Consider the following 22,363-nt stretch of genomic DNA (forward strand, 5'->3'; position numbering starts at 1 on the left):
GGATTACTGGGAGAGTAAGCTAAATAAGCCCGGCGTGATATGGTGGTTGATTACATTAAGTTGCTTGTGTTGAGCAGCGGGGTCATGAGATTCAGGCGTTGTTTGCCATCCACACAACAGCGCGGGCGATGGCAGTCTGGGACCTTACTGTGGCACTTAGGACATATAGCTTACTCTTTCCGGGATAGGGTGAAGCTAAGGGCAAGTCATTATGGGCTGGAGCGATACGCTAGCAATTAGTGCATGCACCATGGATTAGTGCTGACATGATAATGACCCAGTCATCGCATCAAGATTAACTGTCAGTCATGGCGTCGCAGCTTGACCTCGACGAATCAGCCACACATCTTATTTCGATATAAAATCATTATCTGGGCATCTAAAATTTACCCCAAAGCTTGTCTGGGTCAGCCGTGGCCGTCTTCACTTCGACTCCAGTCCGACGACCTAGTGCTCGGGCAGTCGTCTAGACAAGGGGCTCGCAGTAGCGCAAACCACGGTGCAATGGAACTAGGTCTAGAAGCTTTCCATGAGCGTATCAGAGAATCAATTAGTGTCGTTTTAGATCCCCGAAGCTAATATGCAGTCAAAGCCGGTTCATTGACGGACTGACGGACGGCCTAATATCCTACGGCCACTTATCATACGAGGTCCAAGGCCTACCTCAGGGGGCACAAATGTTAATTTACTTCGGAAGGTCGGAGGTGAACAATGTTAAATGAGCATGGAAGGCGACCTGCCTATTCAGGGAATCCCCGTGTGAATATTTCAGGGATAGACCTAATTATCGTGCAGCAGACCTGCAGCACCTGCTAGTATCTGTCGGTCGCTCGGTCTAAATAGCATTTCCCATAGTCGTACACCAATATTTCTTTCCTTCTCTTCTCTCCCTGTCATTCTTTTTTTCTGTCTTGCCTGGTTGATTTTCATATTGATGTCCAGTCAAGCAACATAATGTCTTTCAAACATGGAGATATGGCAATCCAGGAGCTGGGCTCCCGGCAATACAAGGATCGTGATGATGAAGACATGGCAAAGTTCGGCAGGAAACAGCGTTTCGAGGTGAGCAATAATTCTGTGTCTGTACGTCGCAACTAATGTAGGCAGAGAAACTTTGGGTTCCTGTCAATGCTGGGCTTCACAACCACGATGATGTGTACTTGGGAGGCAGTCCTTACGTGAGTGTCGACATCTCCACTGTCGAATGTCAGGCAGCTCACCAATGGTACAGCGCTAATCCAGCAGCCATGACTGACGGGGGACCAGCAACCCTCGTCTACGGGTTTATCTTCTGCTGGATTGGAGCTTTGTTAACAGCAGCTTCTCTTGCCGAAATGGCCTCGATGTACCAGCCCCTTTGAACGGTCTTTGAAAAGAGCAACACTAAGACATTTGTCACACAGGGCTCCTACGTCGGCAGGTCAATATCACTGGGTGTCGATTCTTGCCCCTAAAGGCCAGGCTGTCTTCCTCAGCTGGGTAACTGGATGGTTGGACATGATTGGATGGTGGGCCAACACTGCGTCGGGTGTGTATTTCGCTGCGACCGTCCTGCAGGGCCTTCTGGTGTTGAACTATGATGGATACGACTTTCAACGCTGGCATGGAACCCTGCTCATGTTCGCGGCGCTGGTGATTTGCCTTTTGGTCAACTCCTTCGGGGCAAGGCTCCTACCCAAGATCGAAGGTCTAATTCTCATTCTCCATACCGCCGGCTTCCTAGCCATCCTGATCCCCTTGGTTTATCTGGCTCCGCACAAGAACGCCGAATTCGTCTTTGCAAACTTTACCAATACCTCGGGATGGAAGAGCTCTGGCCTTACCTGGCTGATTGGCCTGATGGGGACGAATCTTCCATTTATTGGTACGCTCACACTCCTCGGGCGGACTTATCAATCTAACTGACTCTGTAACCCAGGATATGATGGCCCTTGTCACATGTGTATGTCCTCGACCACATCCTAACTATATTTCAACACATATCTAACACATCTGCAGCGGAGGAGGTAGTGAACGCCTCGGTTATAGTCCCCTGGTGCATGATCGCGACCATCATGCTAAACGGCGTCCTCGGTTTCGCCATGGTCCTAGCCTTCCTCTTCTGCGTTGGCGACCTCGACGCCGCCCTCGACAGCGCAACAGGATACGACTTCATCGAAGTATTCTTCAACGCGACAAAATCCCACGCCGGAACATCTGTAATGACCGCCATCGTAATTGCGCTGACTATCTGCGCCTCGTTCGGGTTCCTGGCCTCCTCATCACGTCTTACCTGGGCACTAGCGAAGGACAAGGGAATTCCATTCGCTGATTTCCTATCTCATGTACGAAAACACCTCCCCCTTGCTTACAAGTACCGTCATTACTAACATAACTGAAATAGATAAACTCCAGGGCGTCCGGCTCGGCCCTCCCCCTCCGCGCCATCGCCCTCTGCGCCATAATCACAGCCATTACCTGCCTCATCAACATCGGCTCGAGCGCGGCCTTCAACGCCATGATCTCCCTGACCACAGCAGGACTCTTCTCTTCATACGAAATTGCGATCGTACTAATACTCATCAAGAAGCTCAAGAACGAGCCTCTCCAGTACGGCCCATGGAAGATGGGCAGGCTCTGGGGTATCCTGGTCAATATCGGTTCGATCTGTTTCTTGACCATCACTATCTTCTTCTCGTTCTTTCCCGAGGAGTTGCCAGTCACGCCAACAAATATGAACTGGTCGATTGTGGTATTTATGGGAGAGTTTCTCCTGGGCTTGGGGTGGTATTTGGTTAGGGGTAGGAAAATTTATCACGGGCCGGTTATGGACATGCCGGTTGCTGTTGGGAAAAATGCAGTGGTCGGTGGGGATTGTGTGGATGAGGAATAAATCTACCTGTCATAGGTCCGTTAGGGGGGTGGGATGGCATTGAGGAGAGATATATATAGAACTAATGTGTCAGTGTATAGTGTTTTCATCATGGTCTGTATGCCGGTCTACGCTAGGAGCTAAAGACAAAAATCATTCTTCGTGTCCCGCGTAACAGGTACTTCGAAAAGCATACTTCAACTACTGGTAGTATGTACACCGGGAGACTATATTAATGTATTATGTTGTAGCCAAAGCTACAAGCGCTCTTTCTATTATATCCATTTTGGTATCGACTCCTCCGCAACGGTCACTTCAACCAACTTGCTTATCCCATTACGACCGTACCGTCCTAACTCAACATCACCCAGAATGTGCCGCCTGTCCTCGACATCATCACCTACGGCTACGCGGTAGCTGCGCGAGTTGTGATAATCGCCCCAAGTGTTTTGCCTTGTCCTCCTACTATCTGCCTCCCGCTGCGACCGTGATCGACTGCTGTTGACTAGCAGACGTACAGAGTCCCGCACTAAGGTCCGAATACAGGGAATAGATGCCGTCGTGATGACCAAGTAGCATTCTAGCAAGGCCCAGATGGTCAACCGGTTTGTTGCAGCCGATTCATCGTCGATGATGGAGAGGGAGGGGAGATTAATGATCCGCATGATTGATCCTACCATGGCGCTGAAACGTCGGTTAGAATTGTGTTGGGTTAGACAATAGTTATAGTACATACATGAGCCCCAGGCTCATCAGAATGATGAGGATTGTCTTTGTCCGTCGTTTGAGGTTTAGACTCCACAAGGTGTATGCGGGGAATATTGCGAGGTAAAGGTCGGTAGCTGTATTAATAGCTGTGAATTCCACTATTAGTGCCATTTATTGCAAGAATATTGGCATGGAAGCTTACTGCACTGCACGTAGCTATATATGATTAGAATACTTGGATTCCAGCATTTGCTCTTTACACTAACATCCCAGATAGCGCGAATATCAGAGCACCGGGCCAGAATAGTCACTGGACTGGCATAATTGGCGATGAGTTGAAGGGCGAATATGAGCCACAGTAGATGTCCAGTGAGATATTTGTGTCGGAAAATGGGTATTAAATATAACACGAAAGCGACCCTTCCTGTGCCCGTGCTGACGATCGTGACGCATTGAAACACCGTGTAGAGCTTTGTAGTCAATATACGGTCCGTTAGATCGAGTTCGTAACCATGTCGTCCATATCCATGAGAGATTGCTATGGTGATAAGGATGGAAGATGTAATAGCCAAAGCCTGCCATTGTAAGCGGAGTTGTATGATCGTTGCAAGCGGTTGCATACATAAGCCAAGACCATGGTTGCATCGTCCCAAGAAAGGTTGCGAATACGATACTTCGCAATGAGCCTCAATAGCATGATCAGGGTTGCTACACCCGTTGCTGCCCACGTGAGGCCCAGAATGCCAGGGCCAGCATTGTAGGATGCAGACTCCATGCGTTAATAGCCTAGCCTGTAGGCTTGCTGGCACACCCGGTGCAAGCTTGCATGATGCGAGAGGAGAAGGCAGCGCGTGAGACGGGGACGGTGTTGCTTTTTATTCCGAGGGTGCCGGCGATGGTTTCAGGATTCGTGGATCTACCGTTCGGAGCTCCTCCATGCGAAAGCTAAACAACACCGAGTAAAGGCCTCATGTGTGATCGGCGGATTCGAGTATTTTTAGCCAGGGGCAGGTTGACACACAGGTCCGCTGATTCTCTGCATGGATCATCGTTTCCGATGAAAGAACGTTGGTACAAAGGTGGTGGCCGTTTGGGTCTCCCTTTTTACATCCATGGCCTAGTCGAGCGTGAAGGCCAGAAGGATGGATGAACCAGTGGGGCGGCGTTGCTCCGACTGTAGTTTCATGTCTGTTTGGGAACTTTTAAAGTTCAACCTTAGCTTCAAGTCGCGTTAAATATTTAGCCGCCAGGAGATCGACTTCAGGGTCCGACACCGGTTTCTGCCTATAACCATGGAACCGTGCCAGCCAGGGACCATAGTGCCGGACCAAGATCCCTTTTAGTCCATATACAACAAAAATAGCGTTTACGTTGTGGTAGGGGCTTGTTCTGGGGGAGCGGAATCGGCACCATGGTTTCAGTTGATCCTCAAAGTAAACTCCGGGCAAATCCCGCCCGTGCAAAGGTTAGGTTGATCAGCACCCAGTATGCAAGTTCCTCGCAGTGGTCCGTGGCTGGCTCGTTTCTCGCCATTGTGTTTCTCCAAACAGCCAGCAGCGATAGTGAATCTCTACGGAGTAGCAGTGACCGATAGCGCACCCCTCTGGGTTAGCGCTTCTTGTGGTCGCCGGACGGAAATAACCCATGCAGAAAGCGGTTGGCCGGTACTAGGGTGGAATGTGGCATAACAGTCACGCCAATCGTTGCCCCAATTACGCCTATTCGAGGTTGTTATCATCCTTGGGGTCTCTAAGAGCTACTTGGCATATCTACCTTATATGACGCCACACTATATTATGTTGAGATCGACGGTGGAATCCCCAGATCGAAGGTTCAGGCATGCACAGGCATATGTGAAAATAATCACCCTATTGGCGTTCGGCAGCAGCCGGCAATATTTTCCGCAAAATAACAGCCAGTGGTACTATTTCGCTGAGTGCACTTTGCATCATGGGGATTTGGTAATGAGGGGGTTAGAATTGCGAGTAAGAAACGGATAACTACTCATACAGCGGTGACCAGGATCAACAATGGCTTTAGTTAATGATATCTTTGACTGCTACAGAAGCTTTAAACTTTTGGAACAATCAACAATATCCCATGCAGCCCTGCAGCCCTGCGGCCAGCTACTAACTGACAAGACCCATTTCCAGCATTGTTTCGGCATAATTGGCCACAAATGGAAATCATTGGCATAACTCCCACCCCCTGCATATTTGCATCACCAAACAGAGATAAACACCCCTGGAAGGGTAGCTTTGGCGAGACACGTGTGTTCCCCTATTGGCTACTATCATGTCTATATCGCTATATTCCTTCTGACCCTATGGCCAATCGCTGCGGTATGTTGAGGTCTGAATATTTTTGCTGCTTTTAGTCTTCGCTTTCTTATTCCACATTCCGTACATTGACGGCACCCAGGAACTTTAAGAAAGGAGATACCCCGTAGCCATGTCCCGTATTGGAAAGTAACTAGGCGTTATCGACATCAAACGGCGCTGCTTGTGCTGGTGATCAAAAGCTTCAATCCACTTTCGACTCGCGCTACAAGCCTCGAACAAGGCTATACATTGCAAAATGCATCTCAAGCGCGTAGCTGTCCTCACGCTCTTCAGTTATGTCACCGCCCTTCCCAGTGACATCAATCTAGGCGTCGCCTTGCGAGCTTGTGATGCTGAGGCCTGTGATATGGAAGTAAGAATGTCTTCCCGCGCAAAGAATTAGATGGGAGAGGATAGCTAACAGCTCATAGTGTAGAATGGCAGGCAGCAGTGGGGGCAATTGTGGGGGCAATCCAGCTCTAAATCTTCTTGGGCTTCCGTTACTTAGCACAAACACGCCGTAAGTGTCCCGGGCTGTGCCATTTGCGTGTTTTACATATTTGATCTAAGAACGACAGCAATTGCACTTGTTCCTGGAGCAATTCTTCAAGTGCAGCCCCAGTCACACTTACAGCTACGGAGACCGTCACCGACGTAGAACCGTCCACGACTACGATGACTACCACCGACACGGAATCGGCCACGGCTACAGAGACTACTACTGACACACGGTCGCTTACGACAACACAAACTACAACTGATGTACAGCCTACCACCGCTACAGAGACGGTCACGGACACGCAGGCGTTGACAGCCACCAAAAGTGTTACCGAAACGCAGCCTACAACAGCTACGCAAACAGTCACCGACACAAAGTCTTATACAGTGATGCAGACTGCTACTGACACAGAGTCCCTGACAACAATACAGACTATCAACAACACAATTACAGCCACACAGACTACTACCGACACAGAATTCAAAACACAAACCATCAACAACACAATCACAGCTATACAGACTACTACCGATATAGAGTCATATACAAAGACAAAGACGAAGAACAACACCATCACAGCCACGCAGACTACGACTGACATAGAGTCTACTACAGCTACACTTACTATCAACAACACACTCATGGCCACACAGACAACCACAGAAACCGAGTCTTTCACAGCTATGGGGATCATCACAGCCACTGCATCCTTTACCGCCACCCAGACTACCACTGATACAGAGTCCATAACAGCCACACAAAACATCACAGATACGCAAACTATGCACCACACAGAGTCCGTCACGGCTACAGAGACCATAACCAATACGGAATCTGTCACAGCTAAACCCCCACCAACCACTGTAACGGACACTCAAATATCCACAACGACTGCCACCCAAACCGCTACCCCTTCTCCAGAAGTTGGGGCCTGCTTCTGCTGCACTGAGCAGGTCCGACTGCCGTATGAACTGAATGGCAATTGTGATAATATCCCAGTTTCTAATTCGACCGACGGCTGCCCATCCGGCGACGATCCGAAGCGGAACCACTTGCTTTGTTGCGATTCGAGTGGATATTGTACCCAGATGTCATAGACATTGATTGCTTTTCTGTCGCAAATTATATTTCATTCTCCCAATGAGGACGTAAGGTTTCCATTGGCATTTTATATACTATATAACTATAAGAATAATATTAATACTGCTGGATTTATATGCAACTATGTATACACACGTGCCGCAACAGGCAATCGAAGATATGAGCCCTCTTTCTGTTAGCATTGCATCTCTTATCCCAGTGTCGCACAGCGGTAATGACTCGACTTTTCTAAGATTAAAGCATGTAGCAGTCGTCGAATAACCATTGCTGACATGGATGCTGGCAGCATCAAATGCAGACAATAGGGTGTTTGGAGTATAAGCTCCCCGCAGTTTATGTCCGCTATTTATGCACCCTATCCGACTGTCAGCGCGCTAGCACACTCAGCGTCCAGGAGATTCTATCCGCAACAAGTCCGAGTTGTCGGAGATGACTACAGTTCCAGATTACTATGATATGTGATGCGAGGTCGAGACGTAGTGAATCATGTTCAAGGTTGTGCGTTACTCCAGATGCAACTCCGCTTTACCGAGGCTGTTAAGAAGGCCGGAGGAGATACTTAGCGTGATCTGTGCTGTAGATTGGTTAGCGTCATCTTCCGGGGAAACTTGGAAGGAAATTGGGTGGGTGCAGCAAGCTAAAGTCAAGATTTCCGAATTGATACAGCTTGGGGCTGCAAAAGAGCGGAAGATGACAAATATTTGCGCCGGGTTTGCGCATAGAACATGGTAGATTAGGAAAGTAGAGAACCATGGTTACTATATCAGCCGCACCGATGACGAGGGGAGGGAAGGATTAGGGGTCCGAGGCCTGAACCCTGCGTGACTGTCTGTCAGACGCAGGTCTCGCATGGGCCGTGCATCGCTAAATAATCTCCCCAAGGGGTATGGCGTGATCAACATCTGACGGTATCCTGCTCCCATTCTATTATATGAGAACCAATCGAACGACTCCCCAACGCTATTTTGACAAGAGCTATTCAGGTCATATCGCCTTAGCGCTGACTGTAGTACCCTAACAAACAGCGTAGAAGCAAAGGCCAAGGACGATACTAGCCAGTAGGCGCATTGATCTCGTTCACGCGAACCGCTGTGTCGGTCCCTCGGTCTTCTTTATTGGCCTCCCTCCAGCGCAACGTCAGATGCGGCTAGAAAGAGCCGTTTAGTAGACCGCGTCATAACACCAGGCGGAGATCATAAGCATAGTATAAAGCCAGCCATAATCCACCTCTATTCCGCGAGTTCCCTTCCACAAGTTGCGCAGTCTGATTCCCATTCGTTAGCACATATTTCAAGCTTGCCGCATTACTCTTTTACAATCATCCATAATGGCTCAGACCATCGCCGACGTAACTGCGACTATCAAAGACGCACTACCCAAGCTTTCGCCTACCGGCGATATCCCAGACTCAGCACGGTTCGAACTTCTCGATATGTTGGACCAACTGCGTGCAGCCGTGGAGCCCCCTATCCAGACAGTGCTGAACATCTGCTGGGCGGTAGGGCGCCTAGTACTTGATTGATCTGAAAAAGCAAATCTCAATTAGCTAACTTAATGCCACTGGGATCTCGTCGCAGCATCATCCCCTAGTCGCAATCCGCACTGCTATTGGAATGGGAGTCTTTGATGCATTTGCCGCTACCGACGGTGTTGAACTGTCTCTTGACCAGTTGAATGAAAAGACCAAGGGCGACAAGGACCTGCTGGGTAAGATGATTCTTTCCAAGCAGTACAATTCTCCCAGTCCTTCTCAATATCTTATTAATATGATGGCATTCACGCTACAGTCAGAATTATGCGCCTCCTCATTGCTAACCGCCTGTTCACCGAACCTGGTGTCGAAAAGTATAAGCCCCAGCCTTTGGCTTTGGCGTTCGCCACAGGCGCTCCGCCTAGCGAGGTTATCAAGAACTTGTACGTGACCTAATCCCAAATTCGAGGGTGAGGGAGAAACAGTGTGACTAACATCTAAACATTACGCTCAGTCACGTCAACTTCCGTGCCTCTGCATTTACGCATGACTTTCTCGAAGCCCGAGGATATCGCACCCCAGATGACGCCTACGACACTCCTTTCCAGCTAGCGTACGGGACCACCCTGCACCACTTCGAATGGCTTGCACAGGACCCGGCCGAGCAGCATGCTTTCAACACAGTGATGGAGACCAGCAATCGCGCAGTGGAGGGCGCTCAGTGGTATGACTTCTACCCCTGGCAAGAGCGGCTGTCACTGGCCACCGGTGATAATGTGGGGGAAGAGCGCGTATTCTTGGTCGATATTGGCGGCGGCAAGGGTCACGATTTGCAAGCATTCAAGAAAAAGAGAAGCCCCATTGGCCGCCTGGTGCTTCAGGACCTCCCTGAGGTCATTCAGGACATCAAGGAGCCTCTTCCAGATGGCGTTGAAGCTGTTAGCTACAGCATGTTCGATGCGCAGCCTGTGCGTGGCGCCAAAGCTTACTATATGCGGACGGTGCTGCATGACTGGCCGGATAAGCAGGCCTTACAGGCGCTGCAACGTGTTTGGGAGGCAATGGCTGACGATTCCGTGCTGCTGATCAATGAGAATACTGTTCCCGAAACCTGGGTACCGCGGTTCAATACCAGCGTCGATCTCATCATGATGAATATGTTTTCTTCGCTGGAGCGCACGGATAAGCAGTGGCTGAGTCTTTTGGAGCGTGCCGGATTCAAGGTCGTCAAAGTCTGGCGCTCGGACGATCAGGGAACGGGGTCCAATGCTTTGTTTGAGGCCGTTCGTGTTTAACTAGTGTCATTTGCTGTCAATCGATCAAGAGACGTCAGGATATAGTAGAGGTAAAGGAAACCCTTATAATCTTTTTCCCCAATAGTTTTATGATAACAATGCTTTTGCTTTTGGGCACTACGTAGAGATCACCATCGAGCGATGATAGAGTGTCGATACTAGAGACTCTTCACTAATAGCATTGTTGCCTGATTCGTATGGGAACTCCAATTGTTGCATGCCAAGTGGGTTCCGAATACCTTAGTCGCTTTGGTAAAGCTGGTGTTTGTTCTCAAACGGTCCGTGGAGTAGTATGGCCGATTATGAGTATTTGTCGCTCGATAGGCTCCGGGGCTACATCTTGGTGTCTATCCGGCTATTGGGAATTGCTCTTGCAGCCATTATATGTCCATTAGTATCGTGCCAAAATTATAGGAATTTATACCCTAATGCTCAATATACAATCAACAGCAGTCCCGACAAGGTACGCAGAGAAAACAACGTTGCGATCCGAAGTAAGTGTTTACACCGGTCCGTGTGTAGTATGAAAAATATCCAACGCATCTTGCAGGTGCTGCTCCACATCTAGCTCCCAGATCCAGCGCATGCGCATGTCCAAATCCTCGCGAATTTTGCCAACATCATCCAACACACCCTCCTTTTGGCACTCATAGAGCATGCCGGCATCCCGACTAGTGCGCACAAGTTGCTGAGTGCGAGGTCTTCGCACGGCATCATACGCCATGAATGCCCGCTCCAAGTGGCTCTTCTCACGGACTTCACCCAAGAGACGAGATAGAACAAAGACGTCTTCCACTGCCATACCGGCTCCAGCGCCCTGATGCGGTGTACTTGCATGGGCTGCATCTCCCACGAGACAGATGCGACCATCCCGGTGATAGGTCCTAGCGGGCGCATGATCAAACATGGCCCATATATCTGCATTCCGCATCAATGACAAGATGGCTCGGACATCTGGTCCCCAGCCCTCAAAGTCCTGCAACATCTGTTTCTTGTTTCCTGGTAGCACCCACTGTGACCCATGCTCCCAAACACGATTTTCCTTTGTCCGGAAGGCCACGACATTCATTGTCTTGCCGTGCTCAATCGGAAAAGTCAAGAGATGGCCGCCGTATCCCCAGTGAAAATGGTTATTGCGTGCTGTGTACTCTCCTAGAGCGGCAACTGCTTCATCCATCGGGATCAGGCCTCGATACGCATATTTACCTGTGAAGACAGCATTAGCTGCCTCCTCTCCTTCGAGCAGAATTTGCCGCACTCGGGACTTGATTCCATCACACCCGAGAACTGCATCGACATATACGGAGGTCCCATCTGCGAAGTGCACTGTGGCTCCGTCTGTTCCCTCATCGATCGATAACAGTCTTTTGCCGAAACTCACGTACCCCTCTTCAGGTGGCAATAGTTCGGTCATGGCCTCAAGAAACCGTGCGCGATGAACGCTACTCCTTGCAACCGGCGCATGCACCTCGTGCAGGTATTCGCCTGCTTTCAGACTGTTCGACGGCGCGCCTTTTCCATCCATGCCCATTCGATAACTAGACCAAAGCTTCTTATCCAAGGCGCCCGTATCTGGCTGAAATGTTGCATGCCGATTGTATGCCGCTGCTAACTCGGTGTCAATGAGCTCCATGGCACGAATGGAGTTTGACCCGAAGGCGATTCCCGCCCCAATCTCAGAGAACTCTGGAGTGGCTTCATAAAGGTGCGGTACGACATTCTGACGGGAGGTGTGCTTCAACAGTGCCAGGAGGAGGGTGACACCTGCGATACCGCCACCGATAATGGCGATTCGGAGAGGTTTGTCATTGTTGGACACGGTCATGTCTGGATGGGTTCTTGTTGCATGCAAAATTCTGGGCAGATCTTCACGGGCGATCCGGTTAGTGCGCTACGTTGGTATACGCAGGGACAATTATTTGACATGGTAGAACGACAACGCGGGCTAGAAGGAGGGGTAAGCTGCTTCGGAATGGCTACTTTCTAGCGTTCTGAGCTAAGGGTTCTTTGGTGGTCAGAAAGCTCCTAGTGTCTACGCTAGGGTCTGGTAGTGAGCTTGCTAAGCACACCGGGTCGGGCTCCCCCGTTCCCCGGCGGTCCCCCAAGCTTGCCAAGTGTGCCCCAAAGCTTATTGAGATGATCGATGATATCCCCTACAGAGAGCGCGCGAAGACGTTGCTAGAAGATAAGTTCGAAATCCCAAGAGTGATGGCAGTATTTTCCAACTCACAAGCGATCAAATCTTGTCACGCGGGGTACGCGTACCGGTGACCCTGACTCGTCGCGAGACCAGGATAAGATTTAGCGATGCCGCTAAGAGCTATCCTAGCAGGGGACTGCATCAGCATCGTACGTATATCGGCCTATCATCCTCCGCGATAATGTGCACACCGCAGCCACGGTCGGCTATACGTTCAGGACGGGAACGAGACCAAGTGACGTAAAATGCCAACATCATCGTCGTTTGATATGCAGTACCCACGGTCTATTCTTCAAACAATGCAATTTCCCAATATATGAAATTCCAGAGCGAAGGTTCCTTTAACGTGTAACCTCAAGGACATAACTTTTGGGCCAAGCCTCATGAAAAGGGCTGGCAAGCATCGAGCGGCCGGTCGAGCCACTAGATGTAGACTAAGGCTAAGTCTCGAAGCCACATTGACTGGCCGACTCCACCTGTTGATTAATCTCAGTGACGATCTCAATATCCCCAATAGCCTTCTGGATTAAGTCTGAGCGACTACTTCCTGACCGATGCCGTGTCCGACTTGCTCCCGAGGTAACATGATTTGACAGCTTTGACAGCTCGTACGGCGGTCGCACATAGCTGGGGTAGGAAGATGAGCCATCCTGGGGACGACTAAAAGATTTTCCGCTGCGCCGCAATTTTCTGTCCCTGACTAGGCGCACGATTGGCATCAAGCTGGGCAGGCAGGATACCACCACCCCGAGGCTGCTCTCGATCGCAGTCCACAGGTGGGAGTAAGTATCTGACCCTATCAGACCGAATTCAATTAGTAAGTCTCGCAACGAGTGACAAGCAATAGAAATCATACAAGTGATATCCGAATCACTGATTGCAATCAGGTTTCCGAGACGCACAATCGAGATGGCGCAGACACTATCAATCCATGATGGTCAGACCGCTGGACTTCTGAAAAACGTCGCAGATATCGTACATGATACCCAGAGTGAATATAATCGACAAACCTATCTTCCTAGGCCAGGGGATTTGGAGTTTCCAGATCTCTCGTGTGGGCAAAACCAACAAAAGGACGTCGGTGCACAAGTTGGTCGCAGCTAGTGTGGTCACGAAAGGGACAAAGTCTATGCAGTGCCCTTTAGTGGTCTTTTTTTGCCACTCGTGATGTATTGGGATACATTGGAAGATGGCAGTTGTTTGAAATGCAACGTACCACGCAGCCAAGAACAACATGACCGAGCGGCACGCAAATATCATGGAAGGCACTGGAAAAATGCGCTGGTGAAATAAGACGATAGACAGCTTGATGACCGGAAGGCATGTATTCCAAAAGAGCTGCATCACATAGAGGTTCTATCCTACCGGATTCGTGGTCAGCCTCAGTTCTATCCCTCGACTGTCACGGGAAATAATGGCAAATACCAAGGAATATTCCTGAATAGTAGCAGCGGAAAGCGTATCGACATGTTCCCCAACGCCGGCGTGGAGACCTTCAAATCACTATTAGCGATCACGTTTCCAATGGCTATGACTAGAAGGATCAGTCACTTTGGAAGAGAAGTGCATTAACTGCAAGAGCCAAAGCCTTTGATAACATCAGCGTGTCTTCGCAGGAAGCAACGAGCGAATTCCTTACTAGAGCGACAATACTCAGGTAGTCTTCTATAAACAGACTCAGACCCTGTAACCTGCGCGCCCAGAGTCTCAGGAAAACTGTTGAAATTGACAATACGACCAGGATGCTATTGATGATGACAATCTGTAGCTGTCTGGTGTTGTACGCGCCCGTCAAAGTCAGCCCCATGGTGTGCTCGGCATATCAGAACTATTCACTCTTTGTCTGTGTCAGACATTGCCAGTTGATTTACTTATAAGTCAGTAAGGCTATAATATATCCAACCAGGGTGTAAGGCATGCCTCATAAAACCCCCGGTCACTCTGAGACGCCATCGTAGGACGGAGAGGCTGGCGGATGCAGGCATTCGGGACAACCCCGGTCTAGTCCAGCAATCAGGATGGCCTAGAACTTAGCATGTCCCACAAAAAGGGCGCCGTTCGTACCACAGGATCTAGCATATAGTGAGCACATTACCCCCTGTCAAATTGCAGTCGGAAGTTTTGCTTTTCCCAAACTCTCTTGCGCGTACGCGGTCGCAATCCCTGTTGTCAATAACAATACTTTCCACGCCTGTGCCGAGAGCCAAGAAAAATGGTCATGTCTACAGCTGATTCATCTAATGCTTTGTATACCAAGGATCATGCGGCGCTTAAACCCTTTGACTCATCAAGTGATGGGCTACGTACAAAGGACGGCATCGTCTTAGTTCCGCAACCATCCCAGGATCCTGAAGACCCATTGGCATGTTGTTTATCTCCTTTCATCATTAACTCTGTCCCCACTGAATACTGACTGCTCACCAGAATTGGGACAGAGGAAGGAAGCTAAGAAATCTGACTATTCTCTGCATGGCAGGGTTCGCGGGGACCGCATTAGATCTCGCTAACCAACTTGCTATGAAGGACCAGGCCAAAAATTGGGACAAGGAACTTATAGACATCACGTACACTATATCTGCCTCGATTGCAGGTATTGCTTATGGGCCATTGTTGATTAATCCCGTGGCGCAGGCACTTGGTCGCGCTGCCATCATATTCTGGTGCCTTGTGTTAGCGATGGCCTGTGCGATTTGGTCAGCTTGCATGACAAGCAGAGGCGACTACGAGCGTTTCGTTGCATCGCGTCTCTTTGACGGCATTTTTGGATCAATTCCGTCCATCGTTGGCGTGGGAGCGGTGTATGACATGTTCTTCCTCCACGAGCGTGGCAAGGCATATGCCGTTTTTCATGTCTCCTTTCTGTTTGGCACTGTTGCGGGCCCGACCTTTGGGGGGTTCATCGTCCAGCATACCGATTGGCCCTGGGTGTTCTGGTGGATTGTCATCGCACAGGGAGTCGTTCTGATCCTTGGTAGGTGTATAGCCCTGAAGTGAATAACAGGTGGGCATCTGTCTTATCTTATTGTAGCTTTCCTTTTCCTGGAAGAGACCAGATACTTTCGCGACGGGGAGACATTATCCGCTGTCAAGCCTAAGAGCTTCTGGGCTAACCGAATGGCCACCCTGCTTCCTCATAAGACAGGGATTTCCCGCGCAGAACTAGTAGCCTTCGTCTCCTCCTCCTATCAATCAATCTCTGACTCAAATGCAGGGTCGCGTCGCTCACCTACCATTCCGCATTGGTCTCTCACCCGTCGGTCTCCTTATTGGCATCTTCCAACTGGCATCTTTCGGCTGGTTCGTTGCAACACACAGCCTCTTGACTGTGTGGCTGGAGAAACCTGTCTCAGTTGGCGGATGGGGATTCAGTCCTCAGCGAAACGCCCTCTGTACGTCTTCCTCTCCCTCTCAATTACTCCAAAGGCTAACCACCAAAGTCATCTTCTCCCTCTGGGTTGGCCTGCTGACAGCCGAACTATGGGGCTACCTCTGCAATGACCGGATCGCTCTATGGATCTGTCGCACGCGCGAAAAGGGCGTATGGAAACCCGAGTGTAGGCTACATGCCCTCTGGATCCCCTCCCTCATCGTTCTTCCCATCGGCCTCGGCATCGTTGGCTCTGCTTTGCAATACCATCTACACTACATGGTCCTCGCTTTAGGTGCCTATCTCATCACCTTTGCTTCTATGAGCTCTGTTCCCGTCGCTGTAACCTATATGATCGAATGCGTCGCTTCGCAGCCCACCGAGGTGGGTGCTTTCATGGGCGCGTACCGTCTTACGCTGGGGTTGGTTGTGCCGTTCTTCATCAATCAGTGGGTTGCCCGGGTGGGCTTCGGTTGGGTATATGGAATGATGGCTTTCTTTTCCATCTTTGCATTTGGGTTCGTGGTTGTGTTGATGATGTTTGGGGCTAGCTTGAGGGAGCGGTCCTTGGCCAAGTTCGCTCCTAGTGAGATTGGGGCCAAGGTTATATATACCAGCGACGAGGAGGGACCGTAGGATGTTAGAGCAGAAGGATCTGCTATAGCAATGCCACAGATGAGGTTACGGGTTCAACTCTTGGGGATGCCAGGTGAACCTTAGCAAAAAGCAATTTCTTTGTGTAATCACCCAACTGGCGATATGTGTTATCGGAAATATGAGGTAATTGATGCTATGTGCCTGATCCACTGTACCACAACAGCGTTGCTTATTGTAAAAGATACCAGTATTCATCAATTTGTTGATTCAATCGTTAATTTTGGATGAGGCACAGCGAGAGTACCCTTGCTCTTGTGAGTAGCCGAGGTTATGTGATTTACTGCTGGTAAATCTCATAGCGGATGTCCGGAACTGAAGGGTGTCCGAGAAAACTAATGTGGGAGATTTAAATCTGTTTCATACAGTTTATCATAGTTCATACCATCCCTTCATCTCAACTGAAGTTCTGGATTCCATGGGGCCGTTTGGCGCGCCCTAATGGAGGGCCCTGTCAGCACCCTCAATCCAACTGCACCCCAGTCAGACATCAGCCGGCCCACTAACGCATTGCGGCAAGACTCCATTTCCCATCCCAAGAAGCTCACGTAGGAAAAGGTAATTTAAGCCAGCTGGATATGGCCCCTGTACTCTGCGTTCAAAAATTATCTCTCTCTAAAATCAAGCATATGAATATCCAAACCACATTACTATCTTGCAGAGCATGCATGGACAAACCACCGTGCCAATATTGGCATTGCGTTTCATCCCATCACACAAAACGATGTGATGTTGAAGCCACGTGTATGCTACTGCCCGCCCATCGGTCTTACAAGCAAGCATGTCTCACATTAAGATCCAATAAGGGTCTATCCAGGGCCCCATAAGGGGTCAAAGTACCAAGATAAGCTCCACCGTTACAAAGGGTCTCGCCCTTAGCTTTAATGATTACCGGGTTCTATTGGCGGTTTGCGCTTCTGCCTAGTCTAAGTAGTTTGGACCTATCGATCAGCCAGGAACTGGTGTTTTCCACTTTCACCCTAAGCTTTGTACCGCATGAGCTTTATCTTCCCGTCATCCTGCTGTTTCTGACTGTCAGTCTTTCTTTGTAGACTTATTATCTACAGCACGATGGCATACGCCCCATCCCCTCGCTTGTTAGTGACCCTCTTTCGCACGTTGCTCAATACCTTTATCCACTCTGCTGGAGACGATCCTCTGCTTGCACAAGCTCATGCCATATGGAAACATGAAGCTACACATTCCGATAATGTATTAGTGATGGTACCTATTGTTATCAACATCATTTTGAGCGGGCTGGTAAGTCAGGGACCTAAAAGAAACTTCCCCCCAAAATGGCATATTGACAGGCTTCAGATCCGGTATATCCTTGGACATGTTTTGATGTCTATTCTCATACTTGAAAGTGTGGAAAATCAGGCTTCTAGATACATTCCTGAACTGAGCGGCAAGAAGCCTGGTCCATCCAGCCGTCACCTACTCCAAACCATCGCCACCCTGTACCGCAAGGGTAGTTTACGTCTCCTCCTGAATGGCATTGGCTCCGCCTCCAGCTATTGGGTAAAGCACTTGTGCACGAAGCAAATGCTAATGAAAGCATTATTTCTTCCTGGCCCGGTCGCGTATGTCGTCTCCTCGGTGCTGCTCGCTGAATACCATTTCTTGTGGACAGCGCGCACCATACTTCCAAGGGACCAGCAGCGCTTCGTGCCAGATTCTCGCGATCGCCAACGATGGAAAGCTTTGGTACCGGCCACGGCACTATATGCGGTTGCTGAATCGTTTATGATGCATGTACCTGCCATGTTTGACAGCGACCTCGCACCGTCCGCCACCACGGAGATCACGAAGGCATACTTGTCGGGTATTGTCGGGTCCGACATCTTGGTGTCGGGAGTCATGCTCGCCGCACAATTGTTGCTTTTCTTCCCTTCATTTATAGCGTTGATTCTCGTTCAGACCAGTCTGTTGCCGTCTGCATGTGAGACGCTGGTCTCAGCGCCGGTGAACCAGCGGCGACAGCAGCAGCAGCGGGGTAGTCGTGTTGGGGAGATCTTTGCAGCGTTCAACAAAGTCCCACTTCTGGTACAGGACGTGGTGAAGATCATTGGGGTGAGGCATGTGTTGTGGTGTGTTGAGTTGCAGGCAAAGATGTGCTTGAGTCTGGTTGGGGTTTCCGCTGTGGTGCATTTGGCGGTTCATAATATGAAGTAACGTCTCACGTCTGACAGATGACTAGAGACAGTGGTTCGCTTCAGGGGTTTTCTTTGTCGATATCTGTTTCACACCCTCGACAGTTGTCTGGAAGTCGCGTCATATGCGGCTGTTTTGTCCCTTTTCCTGTGGTGGCTCAGACGTTGTCCATAGCCCCCGTGCTGCACAAGCTCTCGCGAATACAAAGGTAGATACCCAGAAAAGTAGTATCCAGTCGTGAGATTCAGATAGCCAGGTATGAAACGGATATGAACCCATCTAGATCATCCATCTCATATTCACGACCACACGAGATAGTGCATGAAATCATCGATGGTATCTCAATCAAAATGCTGCGCAACATGATGCGCAACAGCAGCTTCATCGCCCTCAAACACGTCACAGACCGGACACCGAATAACCCCTGCATCCATACTACCTACCCCTTCCACCCCAGAAGCCACTACATCAGCAACACCATCCACAGCCCCATCAGCACCCTTGCCCCTACCCTTCTTCCCCCTCTGCCTCCCCCCATACCCAGGAGTAACATACGCATCCAACCCCACACTCTCCGCTGGCACCTCTCCTTCATCCCCGCCACCACCCAGATAACCTCTCCCTCCGCCCCTCCTACCACCTCTCCGCCCACCTCTACCTCCTCCCCAGGAACTTCCCTGCTCCAGGTCCCCTTGCTCAACACCCATACCTTCCGTACCACCAAGGTTAGAGTTAGAGCTAGGATTAGTATTCATAGCCTGCACCCTCCCCACTCTCCCATCCGTTAAGCGGACTTTGATCCCCCTCGGATGATTACCCCGCGTCAATACCTCACCGACAGTACCGCTGACTGTGCGGCCAGTTGGTTGGTCTTTTTTTAGGACGATATGTACTCCTGCGCCAGGACGGACCTGTTGGGTTGTGGGTGGCATCATCTTTATCTTTATGTTGGGGAAGTTATGGGTGTTGGTGAGTGTTAATGGATGAGTTTGTGATGATAAGATTGCGGTTAAATGGGTGGAGAGTAGGCTTGGCACGTGATTAGTTCGGTGTGATTGGTGGACAGGGGTACTCCCTACCAAATGGGTTGCTGTGAATATGAGGTGCGATGATATGGGATTGGTATATTGGCACAGCTGATTTGACCGAAATTACTTTCTGCATGTGTATTTCAGGTCTGTGGTGAGGTGTATCATGTTTTTGGTGGGAAAAATACCTCGACTATAGAGAGGCCCTGAACAACCTCTTGCTGCGGCCTACGCAGTTGAAGAGCAAGTACTATCGCCTCAAGTGGAATCGCCCTGCTATATTCAAACCACAGGAATCTCACAATAACTGAAAATGAATATGGGATGATCACGGCCTTCTAAATCACTGCACCACCACATCCACCACAGCCCCTCTCCCCTCCTCAACCACAACCCTAACCCCCTCCCTCAGCGCCTCATCCAACTCCTTTACACTCCTCACTCTCGTCGCCCACAAATTACCATTGGCAGCCGCCTTCGCAATTCCTCCATAATCCGGCCCATCCTCCACCAATGAGATCCCTAACTCCTTACTCGACAAACTGGCCGCCTCACCGCCGGGATGCACATCCACTAGACACTGTCTCGTCGCATTCCACCCACCATTGTTCAGAATCACAGTCAAGAACGGACAGCCATATCTATGGCTAGCCCAGTACACTGCCGACGGGACAGAGAAGATAAAACTCCCGTCGCCGGTGATGTTACAGATGAAAGGTGAATTCGTATTGGATTTCACGCGAACATCTGGACGATTAGAGATATCATATCGTGTTGTGGCTAGCTTCACGCCGATGGAGGCACCTCCGGCCCAGCCGAGGCCACTGCCTCCTTTTGTCAGATGAGAGCCTGGGCGGGTTAGTTGTAGCTGCTCGGTCATGGCAACTTGATTGGTAACGGAGTCGGTGACGAAGACAGTATCGTTGGGTACAAGTTCACGAATGCGACTACAGAGAAAATCTACACTGCAGGGTGCATCAGGTGTCTCGAGGAGCTTGGTTGCTCGGGCGTCAATGCGGGCGCGACCTTCGGCGTGGGCTGTGCGCTGGGCCTCACGTCGATCAGTCCAGCTGGTCTGGAGATCAGCGAGAGAGGACGAGGAGGTAATGTGTGCGTTGAGCTGGGTTAGTGCTAGCCCTGTATCCGCGTGGAAGGTAGCTGCTGCTCCAATGTCGAACATGTTCATGCGCTCTTTGCGTGGGTCAAGGTCGATGTGGAAGATGACTGCCTCGGGGGAGGGATGGATGCGGCGGGGAATCCAGGGCACGTCGGCGTCGAGGACGAGGATCACGTCTGCGGTTTGCACAGCTGGTGCGGCGCCGGTTCCTCTCGTTACGCTGGCTGGGTGCGTAGCTGGGAAGCATACTTCGCGAAGCTCGGAGTCGAACACCCTCAGGCCGTGGACGGTGTCGGCCAATTTGATCAATTCTTGGACGGCGCTGTGGTTTCTGCCCAGGTATCCGGTCAGTACTAGGGGTGACTTTGCATTGAGCAGCGCGCTGCCAATGAGTTCTACTGCTTGTGGGGATAGAGAGCCCAGCTGACAAGAAGGGACAGGCTTGAGGCGGGTTTGTGGGCTAGGAATAGGTGTGGCAAGGATTTCGCGGGTGGCAGTGAGGTACACTGGGCCCGGGGAGCCAGTGGTGGCCATGAGAACGGCGCGATGTACCAGGCTACCAACATTGTGCGGCGACTTGATCTCTGCGCTGAAACGACTATAGGGTGCCACGAGCGCAGCCTGGTCGCGAATGTCCTGGTACCATTGGACGTGCTCCGAGCGTGAACCCGGAGCTTCGCCCAGCAGAGTGGATGGAGCGACACCGGCGAAGATCACGACCGGGGCGCGTCCGCTAGATGCATTGTGCAGGCCTTGACCGAGCGCTGCAGTCCCCACGTCCACGTGGGCGATCACACAGGCCGGCTTGTGGCTCATTCGGGCATATCCATCGGCGGCGGACATGGCCACGAACTTGGGCGATCAGTACCACAGCCATCATTGAGGGTGTGTCAAACGTACCTCGTGTTGGAAGAGTACCATCTTGGGGTACTGCCTGGCAGGGTCATTTTGACGGCGGACATAGGCCTCGATGATGCTAGGATGATCCGAGCCAAGCACGGTGAAAAGGTAGTCGATGCCAGCCTATTTATGTGAGAGAAGGTCTATGAGACAGCTGAAGACACTTTACCTCGGCCAGAGCCTCTAAAAATGCATCCGCCACAGTATGGGGAGCAGTCTCAACTGTAGTTTCTTGTGACATTTTGCGATTAGAAGTATTGGTATGCAGGGAGATGCAAATGCCTAGTTAGCCCCTCCTCTTTATGCTGCCACTTGATGGATTAATGCATATCCACCCGTGTCAGCGAGGAGGGGTCGTGTATTGATAAGTATTACACTAAAGTCAATACGCAGCTAGATGGAAGTCTCCACTAGCTAGGAGTGTCCTGGCCTCTTGGCGCCGACCATCGACCCGTCAATATAAGCATCCAGGGCTAATGGGCGCTACGGGCGGCCGAGTGGCAGGCTAAGTCCCCACTAACGGAGGGCCGGACAAGCTCCGGACAAGCTCCGGACCAGAGAATGGACTGTGGCTGCAGCTGAACCGGTGCCAAGAGCAAGGGTCAGCCTTAGATGAAGCTAATAAGGGTGAAACCAATGGCCTGAGGGATGGCAAAGGCGAATGCAATTATGTGCGCTGTGTGGGTATAAGGGCTCG

At 50.5% G+C, this 22,363-nt stretch overlaps 10 protein-coding genes across 10 annotated transcripts; 5 read left to right on the forward strand and 5 right to left on the reverse strand.

Annotated features, from left to right (window-relative positions):
• Positions 1-954: 954 nt before the first annotated feature.
• Positions 955-2,872, forward strand: AtWU_09407 (amino acid permease; the record flags this gene model as incomplete). The annotated part of the gene is made up of 7 exons (XM_035504513.1): positions 955-1,062; positions 1,108-1,178; positions 1,232-1,345; positions 1,404-1,864; positions 1,919-1,942; positions 1,999-2,324; positions 2,384-2,872. The coding sequence occupies 7 exons, from the start codon at positions 955-957 to the stop codon at positions 2,870-2,872; spliced, it is 1,593 nt and encodes a 530-aa protein (XP_035360406.1).
• Positions 2,873-3,126: 254 nt separating this feature from the next.
• On the reverse strand, positions 3,127-4,334 carry AtWU_09408 (uncharacterized protein; the record flags this gene model as incomplete). The annotated part of the gene is made up of 4 exons (XM_035504514.1): positions 3,127-3,535; positions 3,588-3,705; positions 3,762-4,134; positions 4,182-4,334. The coding sequence occupies 4 exons, from the start codon at positions 4,332-4,334 to the stop codon at positions 3,127-3,129; spliced, it is 1,053 nt and encodes a 350-aa protein (XP_035360407.1).
• A 1,802-nt stretch (positions 4,335-6,136) lies between these two features.
• Positions 6,137-7,476, forward strand: AtWU_09409 (ATP-grasp domain family protein; the record flags this gene model as incomplete). Its single annotated transcript, XM_035504515.1, has 3 exons — positions 6,137-6,253; positions 6,312-6,400; positions 6,459-7,476. The coding sequence occupies 3 exons, from the start codon at positions 6,137-6,139 to the stop codon at positions 7,474-7,476; spliced, it is 1,224 nt and encodes a 407-aa protein (XP_035360408.1).
• Positions 7,477-8,807: 1,331 nt separating this feature from the next.
• AtWU_09410 (O-methyltransferase) lies at positions 8,808-10,246 on the forward strand (the record flags this gene model as incomplete). Its single annotated transcript, XM_035504516.1, has 4 exons — positions 8,808-8,978; positions 9,058-9,187; positions 9,268-9,394; positions 9,466-10,246. The coding sequence occupies 4 exons, from the start codon at positions 8,808-8,810 to the stop codon at positions 10,244-10,246; spliced, it is 1,209 nt and encodes a 402-aa protein (XP_035360409.1).
• Positions 10,247-10,748: 502 nt separating this feature from the next.
• Positions 10,749-12,071, reverse strand: AtWU_09411 (FAD/NAD(P)-binding domain-containing protein; the record flags this gene model as incomplete). The annotated part of the gene is made up of 1 exon (XM_035504517.1): positions 10,749-12,071. The coding sequence occupies one exon, from the start codon at positions 12,069-12,071 to the stop codon at positions 10,749-10,751; it is 1,323 nt and encodes a 440-aa protein (XP_035360410.1).
• An 815-nt stretch (positions 12,072-12,886) lies between these two features.
• AtWU_09412 (uncharacterized protein) lies at positions 12,887-14,253 on the reverse strand (the record flags this gene model as incomplete). The annotated part of the gene is made up of 6 exons (XM_035504518.1): positions 12,887-13,242; positions 13,303-13,367; positions 13,426-13,802; positions 13,872-13,939; positions 13,998-14,034; positions 14,086-14,253. The coding sequence occupies 6 exons, from the start codon at positions 14,251-14,253 to the stop codon at positions 12,887-12,889; spliced, it is 1,071 nt and encodes a 356-aa protein (XP_035360411.1).
• A 405-nt stretch (positions 14,254-14,658) lies between these two features.
• AtWU_09413 (polyamine transporter) lies at positions 14,659-16,449 on the forward strand (the record flags this gene model as incomplete). Its single annotated transcript, XM_035504519.1, has 5 exons — positions 14,659-14,808; positions 14,871-15,417; positions 15,475-15,608; positions 15,658-15,835; positions 15,884-16,449. The coding sequence occupies 5 exons, from the start codon at positions 14,659-14,661 to the stop codon at positions 16,447-16,449; spliced, it is 1,575 nt and encodes a 524-aa protein (XP_035360412.1).
• A 1,089-nt stretch (positions 16,450-17,538) lies between these two features.
• On the forward strand, positions 17,539-18,642 carry AtWU_09414 (NADH:flavin oxidoreductase / NADH oxidase family protein; the record flags this gene model as incomplete). Its single annotated transcript, XM_035504520.1, has 2 exons — positions 17,539-17,727; positions 17,785-18,642. 2 exons carry the CDS (start codon positions 17,539-17,541, stop codon positions 18,640-18,642), a joined length of 1,047 nt encoding a protein of 348 aa, XP_035360413.1.
• A 320-nt stretch (positions 18,643-18,962) lies between these two features.
• AtWU_09415 (YwbE family protein) lies at positions 18,963-19,556 on the reverse strand (the record flags this gene model as incomplete). Its single annotated transcript, XM_035504521.1, has 1 exon — positions 18,963-19,556. One exon carries the CDS (start codon positions 19,554-19,556, stop codon positions 18,963-18,965), a length of 594 nt encoding a protein of 197 aa, XP_035360414.1.
• A 436-nt stretch (positions 19,557-19,992) lies between these two features.
• AtWU_09416 (acetolactate synthase) lies at positions 19,993-21,907 on the reverse strand (the record flags this gene model as incomplete). Its single annotated transcript, XM_035504522.1, has 3 exons — positions 19,993-21,618; positions 21,667-21,789; positions 21,836-21,907. 3 exons carry the CDS (start codon positions 21,905-21,907, stop codon positions 19,993-19,995), a joined length of 1,821 nt encoding a protein of 606 aa, XP_035360415.1.
• Positions 21,908-22,363: the final 456 nt, after the last annotated feature.

The sequence above is a fragment of the Aspergillus tubingensis genome (genome assembly GCF_013340325.1).
Source record: "Aspergillus tubingensis WU-2223L DNA, scaffold_11, whole genome shotgun sequence".
Classification (NCBI taxonomy): domain Eukaryota; kingdom Fungi; phylum Ascomycota; class Eurotiomycetes; order Eurotiales; family Aspergillaceae; genus Aspergillus; species Aspergillus tubingensis.